The following is a 19,015-nucleotide window of genomic DNA, read 5'->3' as shown; positions in this document are numbered from 1 at the left end:
AGTTGATGAGATTTCACTGTCTAGTTAACTAGAGACAGAAGTCAAAAGGTTAGGTGGTGGGAAAGAAAGAAATCTGCCTTAAAATTATGGAGCAAAGCAGTGAATTCTTCTTTTAAAATAGATTGTATTTAAGCTGATCTCTGGAAGTATTAGTGTGCAATATTTATTCTAAATATTATTTAACACTAAAATTGTGATTATTTGGAGGAAAATTTTGTTTATTTCATTTTTATTTTGCTTGTTTTTCCAGTTTTGCTTATCGATGCTTGAAGGAAAGATGGCTGATATTAACTTCAAAGAAGTGACTTTAATAGTCGGTGTGGTTGCTGCCTGCTACTGGAACAGTCTGTTTTGTGGGTTTGTTTTCGATGATGTTTCAGCAATTCTAGATAATAAAGATCTGCATCCATCTACTCCTATAAAAACTTTATTTCAGAATGATTTCTGGGGAACGCCTATGTCTGAGGTAAATAATTATGTTTTCATATAAAACATAGCTTTTTTAATAAAAAAATTAATTCATTTGCATCTAAAAAACCAAATATAGATTAATACCCATCATTTAAGTTAGTATATTTAGATAGTTATTTAATTGCTAACTAACCAATATACCAGTGATGTCCAACTCAAGCCTCGATATCATGAAGATTTACTGTAGGGAACATCAGTATAAAGAAAGAGCTTTAAGAAAATCAGTTTCCAGATTTTTTCCAGTGTTTGAAAAAAATACTTCCCCTCTAAAAACCACTGTGGCTATGAATGTGTCTGTGTCCTACAACTCCCTTATCTTAAAAACTGGATTTGTTTCATTGGCAGTGTACAATATTTAGATAGATGTGAGAATAATGTGCACATGTAGGGAGGGCAACAGGCGTTTACTACAAGTCTTTTGCTATTTTTCTTGTCTTGTGAGTCAGGCAGTGCAAGTGACTGATAAATTTGACCATTAACACATGGTAAATTCAATATAAATAGATTCGATTTTAAAGATAAGTACATATTGCCCATTACTCTGCAGTAAGAAAAGGTTTACTTAAAATCATTTTGAAAGTCAGTGTTAACTTACTTTGGATTACACCCTTTTCATCTTTGGATCGTATAGCCTGGGCTCTACTTTTAGATCTGTCATTCATTAGCTGTGTGAAATAAATTACAGCTTTTAGATGGCAAAGCGTTTCTCTGTTCTATAAAAACAAATGATACCTTGAGGATAAATAAATGAATGCATTTATCTACAGTGCCTATCAAGTCACTTTTGAGTAAACTGTTTTGAAACTTGTTTTGTAATACTCCACATAGTCTCTCAATTATCTTTTATGACATGTACCCATTCCCCCCAATCAAGAACTTTTTCATGCTTCCATCCTTCTAATGATAGCATGATTCTTTTGGTTTCTGTAACTCTTTGATTATTACTTTAATAATCAAAGCAATGACTGCTTTTTTGTAGCTGAAGTTCCAAGGCATTTTAATAATCAATGGTTGTTTTTCCTTATAGGAGAGAAGCCACAAGTCATACAGGCCCTTAACAGTGTTGACATTTCGCTTAAATTATCTACTTAGTGAACTAAAACCAATGTCTTATCATCTCCTGAACACGGTTTTTCATGCTATTGTTAGTGTGGTATTTCTTAAAGTCTGCAAACTTTTTCTGGACAAGAGGAGCAGTGTGATTGCTGCCCTGCTCTTTGCAGTGCACCCGATCCACACGGAAGCAGTAAGTAAAACTGTGAAAGCACTTAGATATTCCTAATCTAGTGCAGTTTTACTCTGTCCCACACATAGTTCTTCTTACCGATTATATAAAAGTTTGACATTTAAAGTGGTTTTGGAAGCAGTGTTCATTCTAGAATGTACATATAGGTAAAGTGATCACATCACAAGCGTGCGTGCTTGAGTTTCATCAGCCCCTATGTAAAAAGCCAAATGTGGTAGCAGATACCTGTAATCCCACAGTGTGGAGGTAGAGTCAAGAGGATCCCTGGGGCTTGATGTAGCTGATCCCTGAGTTTTGGGCTTCTTCAGAGAACCTTTCTCTAGAAAGCAACATAGAGGGGCTGGAAGGATGGTTCAGGGCTTACAAGCCGTTGCTGTGTTTGCAGAAGACCCAGGTTTGGTTCTAGCAGCCACATGGCAGCATTAACCTTAGTAATTCCAGTTCCAGAAGATGTAGCAAACTGCTGGGGCTCTTCAAGCAGTACACTTAACATGAACTCTTGTACATAAAAGATAAAATAAATCTTCCAAAAAGAAAACTAGAGAACAATGGAAGAAGACACTCAACATTGATAATATGTATATTATCACATAATATAATGTGTATATTAATATATATTATCAACAGATTATTATATATTACATATATAATCATTTAATGTTATTAGTGAGAAACGCAAATGAACATACTTCTTCCTATGAAGATATATCCAAAATAATTGTTCTTGTTTGCAATGACACACTAAAAATGCCTTCCAGGGAAGAACTAAGACTACTCTAGTTGATTTTATAAGCTTTTCTTCCTAAGGAAAACTGTTTTGGTTTTTGTTTTGTTTAGCTTTGATTTTGTTTGTTTGATTCTTTTTTGTTTGATAATCATTGCAGAATGATTATCCCTCTCATTATTCTGGAACCATGTGGTATCCAGCTGAGCTTTTCCATACATGTACAAAAGAGATAAATTGCCTTAAGTTGTACATTAGATTTCATATCTTTAAAAGAAAGATTTGGGAATTTTGTGTTTTTAATTAAAAGAACTTTTGAAATTTCTTTAGTTTGAAGATTAGCAAATTTTATAGTTTCATATTAAAAAAACACTCATGGTAAAAAAATAATGCAGGGAGACTTAGATTTTTAAAGAACTCATCTATGTATTGTGTTGTAATACATTAAGATGTTATAATTATGTGTAAGGTGGTAAGAATTACGGAAAAACTAATATATTTGCCAAGTTAAAATAATGACCTATTTGCAAGAATCTCTGATAGGTTTTCATTCATGAATGGTACTTAAATTTACCACATGAGGGCGCCCACATGTTAAAAAGAAAACAGAACTATGCCCTTAAAAATTGAGGTTTTAGGTTTTACGCTGTTAGTATCAAACATAACAAATGTTCAGAACACTGCATTAACATGAATGCCCTGTCTTTCTTTTTCTAGGTAACAGGGGTTGTAGGAAGAGCTGAGCTCTTGTCATCTGTCTTTTTTCTAGCTGCATTTTTGTCATATACTAAATCAAAAGGACCAGATAATTCCATAGGTAAATATCTACCTAACTTTCTTATTGTAGTTAAGACACTTGATCAAATAAGTTTGTTTATTCATTCCAAATGCTTCACAATTAAGATAACATTTTGAGTTTGCCTTTATTCTTCTGTTTTAGCATGTATAAAAATATGAGACATATAACATTGGCTGTGTTTTAAAAAATGTGTTTAAGTTATACTTTGTCATTATCCAGAAAATTCCTCTCTGTGATCAGATAGCCCTAAAATGTCAGTTTCAGTGTCAGTCTGAATTTCATCTGTTTTTTCCTATTAAAAAAAAATGCAAGTATCAATTCTTCACTTGCGTGTGTGTGCACACACTCAGGTGCTGTGTTGGAGTACAGGCACGCACTTGTGACTATCAGGGGACAGCCTCTGATACTGTTCCTCACTTTCCACTTTGAGACTTGTTCGCTGCCATGTACTGAGCCACAAGCGTCTGGGAATTTTCTTGTCTCTTTCCATTTTGCTATAGTAGCAAAGGGATCGCATACACAAAACTGTGCCTTGCATGCATGGGTTCCGAGGATTTGAACTGAGGTCCTCTTGCTTGTACAGCAAGTACATTACCCATTCAAACATTGTCCCAACCCTTTAGTTGTCTTTGAGAAATAATAGCTAATGACCCCGGCAAAGTTTGAAGCCTATTGTATTTAACTGTTATTATGTGTCATCGTAGTTGAATATTTCTTAATGATGTAGCTTACTCTAGAATATAATTTAAACATTAGCTTGCCTTTTTTTCCCCCAAGAGTGGACAGAAAATAAAGCTTTCTAAATAATCTTAACCTATATTTAGTTAATGTTAAATTCCCAAGTTTTTCCCTGCTTTCTTTTGGCTGTTAGCATCTCAATGTAGAATACCAAGGTACTATGACTGAATATTTCTATATCTAATTGAACTTAATGGGACCTGAAGATGGTTGCTGAGCATTTACAAGTCCCTGGATTCTGTCCCCTGCATTTCATAAAACTAAATACAGTAGCATAGACTTTCAATCCCAGCACTTGGGAGGTGGAAGCAAGATCAGCAGCTCAAGGTTACAATATGATATAGCAATATATGTATATTTAATGTGAACATAATCTATCTTCCTAAATATGACTTCCTTGTGGAAAACGTTTCAAAGTTTCTTATAGGTTTTTTTTTCTATTTTTAAATGATTTTTCAATTATTATTGTTACTGTTTTTTAAATCTTGACTACAGTTTCCCCTCCCAGCCCTTCCCCCTACTTCTCCTGTTTGCCCCCTCCCCCCATCTATTCCTCCTCTGTTGAGAAAAGGGCAAGCCTCCCATGGATATCAGCAAACATGGCATATCAAGTAGCAGTAAGACTGGACACCTCCCCTTGTTTTAAGGCTGGACAAGGCAAGGCAGTATGATGAATAGGGTCCCAGAAACCAGGAAAAGAGTAAGAGACAGCCCCTGATCCCCTGCTGTGTTGGAATATTCAGGGCTTGCTGTAGTGGGATGGCTAGGCTCTGGTGGTGACACATTGCCCTGGCAATTGTTGATTGTGTTCTTACACTGACAGTTAGGCATCTGGATTTGGAGTGATTATAGGTCTGGGTGCTTATATCTGGGTTTGTCTTTGTTGGATCAGTATTTTCTTCTTGGTTTCTGTTTCTTCTCTGGTCTTGGGGCTATAATGGCCTCTGGTTGAGTAGCTGGTCTCTGCCCAAGTTGAGGACTGGACTTCTGATGGCCTGGATGGACTCTGGTCCAGCAGGGGATTGCTGCCCACGTTAGGGGCTGGAGTTCTGGCTATCTATGTGGTCTCTGAGGGCATGAGAGAGGGAGAGCTGGTCGTGGCCCCCCTCATTTGCCATGTGGTGATGTGGGTGAGGGAAAGATGCTCCCCCCTCGCCACCTGTGGTCATGAGTAGAAAAGCTCAGTCAATAATGGCACTGGGCAAAGTCACGCCTTCCCCTCACTGCCTGGGTCAGGTCGCCCCTGTTAACTAATTTTTAAAGAACTTGTATACCATTTTCTTTACATTTCACCACCAATAGTGAAAGTGTACCATTTCCTCCATATCCTTGCTAGTACCTGTATAATCACAGATAATTCGTCTTCGTTTCTGGTTGATGGTTCACTAATCACCGTGTTCTGCCCTGTTAATTTATCCAAATTTACCTTTATTTATTTATTTATCTATTTATTTATTTATTTATTTATTTTTGTTGGTTTTTCGAGACAGGGTTTCTCTGTGGCTTTGGAGGCTGTCCTGGAACTAGCTCTTGTAGACCAGGCTGGTCTTGAACTCACAGAGATCCACCTGCCTCTGCCTCCCTAGTGCTGGGATTAAAGGCGTGTGCAACCAACGCCCGGCTACCTTTATTTTAAAAGTTAGTACAAGCCTAGACAACTTTCATCTCCACAAAATTCTTTAGGTTAAATTATGCATCTTGATATTTTGCTTTAACAATACAGTGTAAAAGGTGCACAGTTTAAATGTATCATAATATATAAGGTATTGGTCAACAAGAAACAAAAAAAATTGATAGAAAGTTTCAAGAATGTATACTTTTGATATTATAAAACTTTTGTATAGATTTATTTTTTCTATTTTTAAATTGTAGTGTGGACCCCGATTGCATTGACAGTGCTTTTAGTGGCTGTTGCAACATTGTGTAAAGAACAAGGAATCACAGTTATTGGAATTTGTTGTGTATATGAAGTATTTGTTGCCCAAGGGGTAAGGAAAAATGTAATTTTTGATTTTCTTTTTTTTGTCCTAGCTAAGTCAGATTTTGATAACCTTATTCTCTACGTATATCATTACATATAAAATATTCTGCTTACTATAACAATAGCAAAATATATAATAAAAAGTGAATTTTTGCACTCTTACCCACCAAAAAATTAAAATATTATGACACCTTCATGTTTTAAGAACTGGAACCTTTAAAGAGTTTGTGGCAGTTCCAGTGATCCTGTGATTTGCCAGGGTTACCAAGATTGATCTCATTCCTTATCAGTTCCACAAATTGTGGTATGTTACTTTATAATTTATTCTCACTTTGGTTCTAACTGTGTATATTTAGAATTAATGTGTTATTGAAGGCATGCATTGGTATTTATTACTGAAACTTTTTTTCTTTTCAGTATACTTTGCCATTATTATGTACAGCTGCTGGACAGTTTCTCCGTGGAAAGGGTAGTATTCCCTTTTCTATGCTGCAGACACTAATAAAACTCATTGTCTTGATGTTCAGTACATTATTACTTGTCGTGATTAGAGTCCAAGTTATTCAGTCCCAACTTCCAGTGTTTACAAGGTATGAAGTTCTTCATTTTAGCTTTTTCCTGGTTTGTTCTTTTACTTAAGTTTTAGGTCATCATAATGCTTCAGTAGGTCTTAGGTTTATACTTAAAATTTTTCAACAGCTTTACTGAAATATCAATGTACTCATAAAGTTGCATATACTATTTATAACAGACATATTATTTCTGGCATATATGTTTACAGTCATGCGTGAAACCTCCACAGCAAAGATCACACTAGTATTGTCTTCATATCCTGAGTGCTTTTCGTCTGCTTTATCAAGTAACATTTGAGAGAAAAATGTTCAAGCCTCAGCTAGACTTACAAATTTGTCCATTTCTCCTTGCAACTCTGGTCATTTTTAATTCATGTGTTTTTAAAGCTCTGAAACATTTGAAATTATGGCATCTTGATGAATTAATCCTTTATCACTATGAAGTGGGCTTTTTAAATGCCTAGTAATGGTGTGTTTAGAAGTTAACTGTTTTCTGTTAATAGCTGTCCAGCTATCTTTTTGTTGTGTCATACACACACACACACACACACACACACACACACACACACACACACTGTTTACCTGTCTCTCTGCCTTAATGAAGGTTTCTTATAGAATATATATAATTGGGTCTTTTTGTCTTTTCAGATCTTCTAGATGGGGTGTTTTCTTCATTTGCTTTTAATATAGTTGTTGGTATATGTAATGCAAATCTACAGTGTTATGATTTTCTCTTTGTTCATCTCTTCTATTTGTCTATCTTCTAAAGATTCAACTTCTGCAGTTTGCATACAGCTTCCTTGGGCATACATTTTTGCTTGGAATGTTTATCTTTGGAAGAATTTAAAATAAATCTTTTATATTAAATTATAGTACTATTTATACTGCTTTTTATGCCATTGTTATACCAACATTTTCCTATTGTGCCATTATTACTTTTCATGACGGATTTTATTTGACATGTCCCGGTCTATTAGCAACAAATTCCCTGAACTTTTATTTCTAGAAAGATCTATTTCACTTGTGCTTATGGAAAATACTTTTATTCAATAGAAAACATTATCTCAGCTATTCCCATGAGTTGCTCCAAAGTTGGCTTTACTATCATCTGGCATGCATTGCTTTCATAGACTGTCACAAAATTTGAAGAAATAATGTATTTTGTTTCATTTTATTTATAGATACGCTCTTCTGCACAGATGTGCATTCAGACAAGCCTTTCTTATGTCTCCCATATTTCTACGTGTTCTTTTGTCTCTTGTGATGTCTAATTGTACGTTCTATTGATTCTTTTTGGTCTATTTGTGTTGTATACATTTTCTTGTCAATATGAATTATATTTATTAGTCATATAACTGGTAGTTTTTTAATGTATGTAAAGCATTAAGACTACACTGATATACTCCCATAAATATTCTTGAGGTTTGTTCTGGGGTATATTTCAGTTCTTGAAAGTTGTGTTTTCTTTTAATTTTTGCTTTGAAATTTTATTTGTGGAACTATAGTAAGGCTTAGGACAGAGCTTTCTGGCTACTCTACCTTGGAACTAAACTATGAAAATACCCAACCACTAAGTTTTTATTAATAGATTTTTTTCTCCGATTTCCTTCAAGACATTCTTTTCTGACTATTAGCTTTGCTATAACAGCTAAAGCAAATAACTGCAAACAAGATAACCTAAAAACAAGAAACAACATACCACTGTCTAGCTTCTGGTAGTTGCTGGTAGTTTTTAGCATCCATTCCTTAACTTGTAGCTTCCTCATACAAGTTTTCTCCATTTTCATATAGTCTTGCCTGTGTATCTGTTTTTCTTCACCTCATCAAAGGGCCCACTCTAGTGTGACTATCTTAAATTAAAATTTGCATTCTATGGTGGCCTGCTTAACATTTACTTTTTTCCCACTTAACAATCATACTTGAAATTCAAAATGAAATTTATAATAGTCGCCCATAAATTTTAAGTAACTGGTATTACATGAAATAATTGGAGGACAGTGGGATTCAGAGGGGACAACCAAATAGTGACTTTTTGCCCATGGTAGTACATTACAGGTTCTGGCTGGGAAAAATTTTTTTCTTATTCAGATTCATATTGCATTATAAGTGTGGATTAGAAAAATATTCAGATTATTATCTAAGCCAAAACATTTGTAGTATTTTCCAGTAATTAGTCATTCTAGAAAATTATTTGTGCATGTGGTTATTTGGTATGTATTGCATATAAATAAAATTTTCAAAATAAAAGATATAAAAAATATAAATGTGCTTATAAATTAGATTTTATTATATTACCCTGAGAAATTGATTTTATGGTTTGTTTTTTTAAAGCATGAATTCTTTAAATCAAGTACTCTAATCTGTTGATTTTTAAAAATGAATAGTGTTTTCCTCAAAGAGGAGAAAGCTTCAAGTTCAGTTCTGCTAGTTTACCTACAGTTCAAGCTCTGACTCTAAAGACGTTACTTTTCTTGTGCAGTCAACTATAAAAGCTCTAAATGATAGTGTCTGTTCAAGCAGTATTGATATTTTTCTCAACCATTTGATACTTTACACAATAAGTCCAGTAAAATAGAATACAGATGCTTAATTCATTTTAAGCAACTAATTGTAAATATTATCATTTAAATTTAGTATTTGGATTCAAAACCAAATATATAAACATATTCCTTTGTCATATATTTATTTTTTAAAATTTTTCTTAATTTTCTTAATGTAGACTGTAGTAATTAAATTCATAGTCAGTACATCATGAGTCTGAGAAAACTAAATATGAACATGTTAGTATTTACTAGAACAATTAGAATACAAAATGCTGAGTGGGCTAACATGCTAAATACTTTGTATTACAAACATGACTTTCAGTTTTGTGCCAAAGCAAGAAGATAGCTCTAAGTGATGCAGCTTTGTCTGTAGTGAAAGGACAAAGAAACATTTCCCTGGGTACCATAATTTTTATTAGTATTTAGCCCTAAACTTTTGATTCATACAGGACAACATTGCTAGTTATTCTAGAAGCTTCTATACAACAAGTAAATCTGAGTTGCATATAACTTGTTTATGACCCTTAATTCGAAGGTCATGATTTAATGAAAGTACTTTTACAGGCTGTCAGAATGTTATGTTCCTGTCTGAATTATTCTAATAATTACTGAGATGAGCTGACCTGATTTCTCTTCAAGTGGTTCTCCATAAATGCTATTTCTGTCATCTAGACATTTAACTTAGGTTAGACAGTTTGATTGAAATTTTTAATTAAACAGCAAGATTCTGACGTACCTATAGCATTTTTCATTCTTTAAAAAAAAAGATCTATTTTTACTATGTGTATGTACATACCACATATGTGTTGAAAAGAGTAGAGGACAGAACATGTTAGATATCTTGGAGTTGTAGTTGCAGGCAGCTGCCAACATGGGCGCTGGGAACCGAACTTAGGTCTCTACAGGAGCAGCAAGAACTCCTAACTGCAGATTCCCAATGTATTTATTATTTTGTTTGAGCATTGCATATAAAATAATGGTGTATGTTATATAGTTAATAAGTAAAATTTGTATTTAAAAAATGGGGTTTGGAACTGCTGAGTTTGCTCAGTGGGTAAAGGCCCTTACCAGCAAAACTCAAAACCGCATGATGGGAAGAGACCTGAGTTAGGAGCTGTCCTCTGACTTCCCCATGTGTTTTACTGTCATGCACACACCCTTATTCATATTCATTTTCCCTTCCTCTCCTAATTAAAAAAAAATAAAGCCCAAAACATTCAGAATCAGAGCTGTTATTTGCTATTTATTTAGTACATGCATATGTAATTGCCATACTTGAAAAACTAAGACAGAAAAATCCTGAGTTTAAGCTTAGCTGAGTTATATAAGCTATAACCATGTCTCAAAAAACCAACAGCTAAGGTGCAGCTCGGTATAGAGTGCTGGCCTGTTGTCCAGTCAGTCTTAGTGGGGGAAAGCATTTTTAATGCCTTTTTGTTGTTGTTTATGCAGGTTTGATAATCCAGCGGCTGTAAGCCCAACCCCTACACGACAGCTGACTTTTAACTACCTCCTTCCTGTGAATGCCTGGCTTCTTTTGAATCCTTCAGAGCTCTGCTGTGATTGGACCATGGGGACAATACCACTTATAGAGTCATTTCTAGATATTCGAAATCTTGCCACTTTTGCTTTCTTTAGCTTTTTGGGGGCTTTGGGAATATTCAGTCTCCGATACCCTGGTGATTCCTCGAAGACTGTTCTAATGGTAAGAAATCTTAACTTTTCAAATGTTGCATTTGGTCAGTTACATGCGACATTATCTGTAATTTATCCAGTGTTTGCTTCTAGAAGTGTGTTTGTCAATCATTCCCAATTTATGAACATGTTAGATTGTCCTAATATTATTAAATTAATTAATAACAATTAATTTGCAGTTGTATTTTAACGAGTACAATCAACTATGTAAAGCAGAGCTAATATTTTTTCTAATTTGATAGAAACAATGAAATCTCAGTCAAATCCCTTTATCATTCATTTTCTTTTTCTATACTTCTTATTCACATTTAAAAAATGATTATATTGTATACCTGTTTCCCTAGCGTTGTGAATAATGCCATGTAATAATGCAGCTGAAAGTAATAAAGATCTTAAGTTGTTAACAAGATTTTAATTATTCCCTGAGTAGGACTATGTCCAGAGACCTCTGATTATTTCAAAATAATTTTTGTGTGTGTTCATGTAGGTTTATGTGTGTCTTATTAATTTACTCCTTTAGCCTTGACTGCAAGAATTACTTTTCCTCATTCCTTTTTAATTGTTGAAGGTAGTATTTTCTTCAGCATTTACTGTATGGTGAAAATATTTTAATGTTTGCCCAGTACATCATTTCTGGCTAGCACCACTAGATTAACACATTTGTTCAGTATAAACTTAAAGTGGCAACCTATTTACCTGGTAGCATTTGAGGCTCTGTGATGAAGAGTTTTAAGGTCCTTGTTTTCAAACAGCAGTCTGAGAAACTTGTGACAAATAGCTAACATAATAGAAAAAATTTGAAAGAACACAGAGTGTGGGAAAAAGATCTGTTGGCTTTTATTCTTAAATATGTGAGTTTGTGTCTTTAAAACATCCTACTGGAGTTTTTGAACAGTACTTAGAACGCCTAGGCCACACTTACAATTTTCCTTAGTCCAGAAGTCATAATTAAAACCAGGGGATAGATAGGTGCATATGAAGCCTTTCTCAAACAGGCTTTTACTAGTTCTTTATAGGCCGCTGCTTCATGCCATGAGGGGCACTCAAACTTACCGGATGCTGTCGAGTTCCTAATGTTAAATCTCTCCTAGAAATTGGTTAATGTAGCTGGATATTGTAAAAGAAGCTGAATTACCACTGCATTCTGGAAACTCTCATATTTAAATCATTCATGGAGAAGAAAACAATCTAGGTAGGAGACAGACTCAAAAAAAAAAAAAAAAGGTGAATGTTTTAGGGAAGAGCTAGTGGCTGACATTAACAGGTGTTGTTAAACGTAAAAATGAGATCTATTTGGAAGTTAGATGTAATGAAATATTGAAGCAGTTGTATTGGAACATGAGAAAATGAGAGCTGATTATATCAGCTAGACCATTGATTTATATTTAAAATGCATTTCATTTGTGTTGTGGGACCTTTTAGAAACAAAGATGTCACTAATGGATTGGCTTTGTAATTTCAAAATTATTTGGTTGAAATATTAAGTGGCTTTAAAGCAAGTACTTTAACCACAACTTTTAAAAGTTTTATCCCTCAATTGTTTTATGTGTGAGGGATGTAATAAATGATGAAATAGATTAAAATATAGCATACAAAATGCTAAGTTCCAAAGGCAACGTTTAAATTTCTGTAGAAAGTGGTTGAATAAAAAGAAAAGGGATAGGGCTGGAGAGATGGCTCAGAGGTTAAGAGCACTGACTGCTCTTCCAGAGGTCAGTTCCCTGCAACCACATGGTGGCTCACAACCATCTGTAATGAGATTTGGCGCCCTCTTCTGGCATGCAGGCATACATGCTGGCAGAACACTATACATTATAAATAAATAAAACTTTTAAAAAAGAAAGGAAGGAAGGAAGAAAATGAAGGGCTAACTGATAGGTTTGTGAAGATCAGCACAACACCTAGCAAAGATTTGGTTTATGTTGTTCTATTACATGGAAAAAGTGTGGGAACATTAATGTGAGTGTTGGTAAGGTTAGTAAAGGCAGCAGAAAGTTGTTTTTCTTTTGTTTTTTAGTCATAACCCTCCACTCAATTAGAAAAAACAATGATTTCCTGGTAAAAACATGGGTGAGATGTTTGATAAAAGCAGTCAAGATTCAAAACAGCCAAAGAGAATGGAATTAGACATATCAGAGAAAGTTAGAAATCCTGAGCCGTCTGGGAATTGATCTAAAGTTGGTGACCTTGAGTTTATGTTGAGATGAGTTTTTGTCAGTCCAGACTTCATAGTTTTTCTGAGAGTCTATTGTTGCTTAAGTAAATTCACACACAAAATAGATAAATGATATATTTACCTTTGAACTTGTGTTAAAAGGACAGTTGAATAAGGAAAGATAGGAGAATCCAAGTTTGGCAAATGAAAAAATGATAGGCAGATAATCTAAAACAATAAAAGCAATGAAATAAATGTGGATTTACATAAGTTATATATTATTTCACATATGCAAAAGAAAAATTATGCCCTTGAACACAACTGTTTGTATATACTCTCAAGTCATGATAATTTTTTAAATGTTGACTTTTCTGAAGATCTCTGAAGAAGCAGGGCAAGACAGATTCCATATAGGTCTCTGTTAAGCTATTAAATATATAGCAACAACATAATGCAAACAGTTATTGGTCCCCTTTGTTTATAAGGAAGTATTCTCAAGGTGATTGAATAATTTATATTACAAAAGAATTAAGTTTAGCATTTACCTTTAAACTCTTGGCTCTTGCCACTAACACCCTCCCTTTTTTTTTTTCTTTTCTTTTTTACATATGAGTGGTTTGCCTCTGTCTGTGTACCATGCATGCGCCTGGTGCTTGCAGGGGACAGAAGAGAGCATTGAATCCCCTAAGACTGGAGTTGCAGACAGATTGGTTGAGCTGCCACCTCGGGTACTAGAAACTAAACCCAGGTCTTCTTGAAGAACAAGTGCTTTTAACTCCTATCTCTCCAGCCTATAACATTCCTCTTTAAAGGACTTTTTTTAAAACCCTACCCTTAAAAGAACTTCCTATTATTAGGTGAAGAAAACTATAGGCTAATTATAGTTAATGAGATGGCATACATTAATTATTCAGTAATTAAGATTTCTCAGTACTTAATCATTAAAGACAGAGTGGGTAGACTTTAACTGATTGGTCATTTTCCTTGTTTATGTAATTGAGTCATTAACCTATGGTGTATCTGAATGAATACTATTATTCCTTCAAATATAATTTGCTTGTGGACACCCAACTTTTTTTTCAGTGAACTACAGATTTAGGACTATCTGTATCAAAATAGCTTTACCCTAGCTGTTTTTTTTTTAATTAATCATGCATATCTAAGAAATAAGAAGTAACCAAAAATATCCATAATGGTTTATGCTTTCATTTTAAAAAAAATACTGAAATTTCAGACACATAGATTGATGTGATATATCTTCATCCCCATCTCATTAATGAAGTATATTAAGAAGAGGCAGTCTTTCCCCCAAGTCCTTTGGAAAGTTTCAGATTTCTGAAACGGAAGCATTAAATTGCATATTCAAGTAAGTGCTATAAAACAAAACAAAGGGGCCTAGGGATGTAGCTGACTGGGTATGTTGCTCAACTGATGTGCCTGAGGCCCTAGGTGCAGCCAGGAAGACCAGAAACTCAGTGTCATCCTTGACAACACAGCAATTCCAAGGCCAGCCTAAGCTACAAGAGATCCTGTCTCAAAAACAAAAGGCTAAAAAAAGCAAGAAGGGAAACAATATAGAAGCAAATGTTCTTTCACAGCTACAAGTCCTAAACTATCAAACTTAAATCCGCCCAGGGAACTTATATGCTTAGCTTTATATATATTATATACTTTATAGTCAAAAAGCCATATGTCATCCCATTTTCTGAAGGACAGGAAATCTGAATATCCTTAAAGTTTTCTCAGTATGTAGTGTTAACATTTTAGTGATTCTTCTAAAGAATAAGCTACTGATTTAAAGGGACAGTTTGATTTTTATATACATAGTATGAACCTCTTCTTGTGTGACCCATTAGAATTATAAGGTGGGGCTGGAGAGATGGCTCAACAGTTACTAGCTGCTCTTCAAGAAGACCCAGATTCAATTTCCAGCACCCATGTTGCAGTTCACAAACATTTGTACCTCCATGCTCAGGGCGTTTGATGCCCTCTTCTGACTTATGTGGGCACAGCACACATACATGCACATGCAAGCAAAGCACCCATACACATGAAATAAAAATAAGAATAAAAAACATATAGAAAAATCTTTCTTAATAGAACCAGTGTCTAAATCATACCTTACTTCATTCTTTCAGACTGGTTTTTTGTAGTAATATTCTGGAAACCAACATTTTTGTCTGTTACTAAACTTTCATATTTTGTTTTGCTGACATTTTCTCAACTTCTTGTTGCCACATGCTCAAAAGCTAGATGTGTAAGGTTCTTTTTTCTTCTTTTTATTTCATTCTTCCTATGTATCAAAAGTTTATATCCCTTGACCGACATCTCCCCATACTTTCCTGCCTCATTCTGATAAACACCATTCTGTTCTCAGTTTCTGATACCACTATTTTTTTTATAGTCCATATACAAATGAAAGTATCAGGTGTATGGCATATTACATAATGCCCATCACTTTTACCCATGTTGCAAATGGCATAGTTTCTTCCTCCTTTTAAGGCTAAATGGAATTTTCTTGTCCATATATGCCCTACTTTATCTTTTCACCCATCTGCCCATCAATAAGTTGGTTTCATTTGCTGGCCATTATGAATCATAGTGCAATAATGGAAGTGCAAATATGTTACAATGTATAGGTTTCCTTTCTTTTAGATATATACTAGTGGGATCACTAGATTGTATACTTCTGTTTTTAATATGTTGAGGTATTCCCATACTGTTGCACATATAATAACATTACTAATTCAGCTTCCACCATTGAGTATGCGTTGGTTAACATTTCTCTACACTCTTCTCAGCACTTGCTTTCTGTTGTCTTTCTGACAATGGCATTCTAAAGCAGTTGTATTTCTCTTATGATTAGTAATGTAGAGCATTTTTCATATAGCTTTTGGTTGCTTGTATGTCTTCTCTGCCCATTTTTTGATTGGATTTTTTGCTATTTTTGAAATATCCTTTTAAAAACTGATTTTTAATTTGACTAAGAGAGCCTTGGTAGTAAACTTTTGCTAAAAGTTGCATTCCTCACAGAACAAGTGAAGTATTACTAATTATGTTTTTCGTGTCTCCAATGCTATAAAAGGTACAGGGTTTATTTTCAAATGATGACTCAAAGTCTGTAGCCAGTCTCACAAAGTTCTAGAATTCAAAAACCTTCCTTCTTATCTTGCTTATGTACACACTGATGTTTATTATTGCTACCCCTGTTGCCTTTATGCTCATTATTCATGATAGTATTATCTAAAGTATTCTACAAACTCATTTACTCAAATTAGAAAAGCTTTTATCGTTTGTCATCTGTATACTTTTTAAATTTACTATGCTGTCTTCTTCTTCATTCTAGGCACTTTGTTTAATGGCTTTGCCATTTATTCCTGCATCAAATCTTTTCTTTCCTGTTGGATTCGTTGTTGCTGAGCGAGTGCTGTATGTTCCTAGCATGGGCTTCTGTATTTTAGTAGCTCATGGATGGCAAAAAATTTCAAATAAAAGGTGAATTAAATGCTAGTTTGTCCAATGATTATCAAATTTAATGTGTTAGTATTTTAGTCTATGCAGTTCAGTTTTATAAGTTATATTTTTAGTTTTTTCATCTTGATAGCTATAAATCAAGTTAGAAACGCTCTTCACCACTGCTTACTCTGTGTTCCCTATATAATTTATATTACAGCCCAAGACCACAAACTGAGTCAGACCCAAGTGAAAACAATGACACTATTATTGAAACTCAAGCACAGATGACCATTTCCACTTTGATATGTAGTGACTAAGATATGGTCATCCTATTAGAGTCATATTGAGTTCATAGTATATATAAAATGCCTTTAGCAAGCATTCATAACTTCCTATAACCCTCTTCATTATGAAATAATGTGGGTTTTCATGTTGCTTTAACAGTTAAGGAACACTATGCTTAGAAACTGACTTAATCATAGGAATTATGTACATTTACTATATCAATAAAATTGTCAAATCAAGCAAATTTCCAATAGTCAAGTAATATTGATACTACATTTTGATTTACAGTTGACTGTCTACATCACTAGTAGTATCTCTTACATATTGCCCAGGACTTTTATTTAAAAATCATTTCCATGGTTTTTATAAACTTTTCACCTAATTGTCTCATAAGTTCTATTTCAGAATTTTCTTGCTGTATCTACTTTTTGAGTATTTCCATTTTTTCTGCATTTTGCATCTAGCTACGTACTCAGTAGCCTTTATCTTATTTAGTTTCACAATTTGCATCCACATCTACCAAACCTTTCTTGTAATTTCTTCTAGTGTATCCAGTTGTTATCACCCCTAATTTTTAGGGCCTACAATGTGCCAAGGATTACCTCTGATAGACATTTGGAATTATTTTCTCATTTAATTTTAACATACCTGCCCTCCTTTGCAAATCTGAAAATAGAAGCTCATACAAGTTACCTGACTTGCCTGAGGTCACACAGCAGTGTTGATTACAGTTTACATTGTAATTCTTTCACTGATGGGATATGATTGTCTTGTTCTTCATAAGGGCATCTGTAGAAATGCAATTTATTGAATTGTGTTAGAGACCCAAAGCGCAGACAGACTCAGAATATAAACTAGGTGAGATCATAGAGGTTAAAGTGATCATCCTATGTAAATGAAGAATTAGATGTCAACTGGTAGCCTAAAGTTTTGGGATTTGCATCTGTTTTATAGGTTTTCCTGTTTTTTTTGTTTTTTGTTTTTAACAAGACAGTTCTGAACTTAAAGTATGAATAAAAATATTCAGAGAATAGAAGAGCGATATATTAGAAAAATTTGCATTTGTACCAAATGTGTGTAGGCTTTATTTACATTTATTGTTCCTTATAATGTTATTGCTTAAAATATATGGGAAAGTTGTGTAGGCTCTATACAAATATTTACCACCTTAGAGGAGGACTTAAGCATCCTCAGACTTTGATGTCCTATGGGAATTTTGTAATATATCTACAATACTCAAAGAATGGATAAAATATAAATGAAGCCTCAATTGGAAGGCCATATTCATAATACTTAATTTGGGGGTGTCGTGCTCTCTAAATGTGGAAATCAGTAGAATGAATTCAAAATGATAATTTGGAAATATCTAACATTATTTGTTACCTCTTCTAAAAAATAAAATGCTTTTGGTGATGAAGACAGTATTTTTTCTTCTTATATTTTTGGACAGTGTATTGAAAAAACTCTCTTGGATTTGTCTGTCCATGGTGATATTAACCCATGCCTTGAAAACACTCCATAGGAATTGGGACTGGGAGTCTGAATATACATTGTTTATGTCAGCATTAAAGGTAAAGTATTATATTCAGAGGACAGGAAAGTGTCTTTGTGAAACCATTTTTACTAAATTTCTGGGCAGACTTTTAATTCCATTTTAGCCAAGAAGCAATAAATTGTTTTTATATAGTATACTACCATAAACAACTCCCTAAGTACTACTTAAAGTAGTTCTGTGATTGGTATACTAAATTCACGTATGGTAATTTTTTTCTTATACATATATTAGTTCTTTGGGTACAAGAACTGATTTCTTAATAACAAGATCTCACAGTTAAATGGTGGCTTAATAACAAGATATAACATCTCACAGTTAATGGTATATAAAATAATGAGTTCTATAATCACTGCACTATTAATTCAGTGAGATGAAATACATAACAGAAGTGTCAGCCTACTATGTGAAGGACGATCACTGGTGCGGCACTATTGGGAAGAGAGCTGGTAGAAAGAATTTTATTTAAAAATGGAATTTTCCCCCCAAGCTCTTCTTCTCTCTTATCCTTTCCAAATCTCTAAACCCATAATTCCTTTTGAGTCTTTCCTTTTTTAAAATTGTATATATGAGCAGATGTCTGCCGGAGGGTGGGGGTGTGCATGTGAGTTCAGGACCTCACGGAGGCCAGAGGCTTGATAGCTGCCTGATGTCAGTGGCAGAGACCAAACTCAAGTCCTCTGTGAGTGCCGTCCATGCTCCAGTCCCTGCTTATAATACCTTCTTTCAGTTACTTAGCTTTATTGAATTACTTGCTTCATTCTAGTAGCCTGTGAGATATCTTTATATAAACCCACT

The 19,015-nt window shown here is 34.2% G+C and overlaps 1 protein-coding gene across 2 annotated transcripts in view; it reads left to right on the top strand.

Moving 5' to 3' along the window:
• Positions 1–19,015, top strand: part of Tmtc3 (transmembrane O-mannosyltransferase targeting cadherins 3) — a 41,931-nt gene that overhangs the window by 6,862 nt on the left and 16,054 nt on the right. Inside the window, exons 2-9 of one of the 2 annotated variants that reach the window (XM_027394146.1) lie at positions 251–466; positions 1,499–1,717; positions 3,159–3,258; positions 5,851–5,978; positions 6,377–6,549; positions 10,527–10,779; positions 16,271–16,419; positions 18,116–18,236. In XM_027394146.1, coding sequence (XP_027249947.1) covers positions 263–466; positions 1,499–1,717; positions 3,159–3,258; positions 5,851–5,978; positions 6,377–6,549; positions 10,527–10,779; positions 16,271–16,419; positions 18,116–18,236 — 1,347 coding nt within the window. In that variant the 5' untranslated portion in view covers positions 251–262. The remainder of the gene's footprint in view (positions 1–250; positions 467–1,498; positions 1,718–3,158; positions 3,259–5,850; positions 5,979–6,376; positions 6,550–10,526; positions 10,780–16,270; positions 16,420–18,115; positions 18,237–19,015) is intronic. The other variant, XM_027394147.2, reaches the window with a different exon arrangement.

The sequence above is a fragment of the Cricetulus griseus genome, assembly GCF_003668045.3.
Source record: "Cricetulus griseus strain 17A/GY chromosome 1 unlocalized genomic scaffold, alternate assembly CriGri-PICRH-1.0 chr1_0, whole genome shotgun sequence".
Taxonomy (NCBI): Eukaryota; Metazoa; Chordata; class Mammalia; order Rodentia; family Cricetidae; genus Cricetulus; species Cricetulus griseus.
This window is presented reverse-complemented; position numbering and strand designations above follow the sequence as displayed.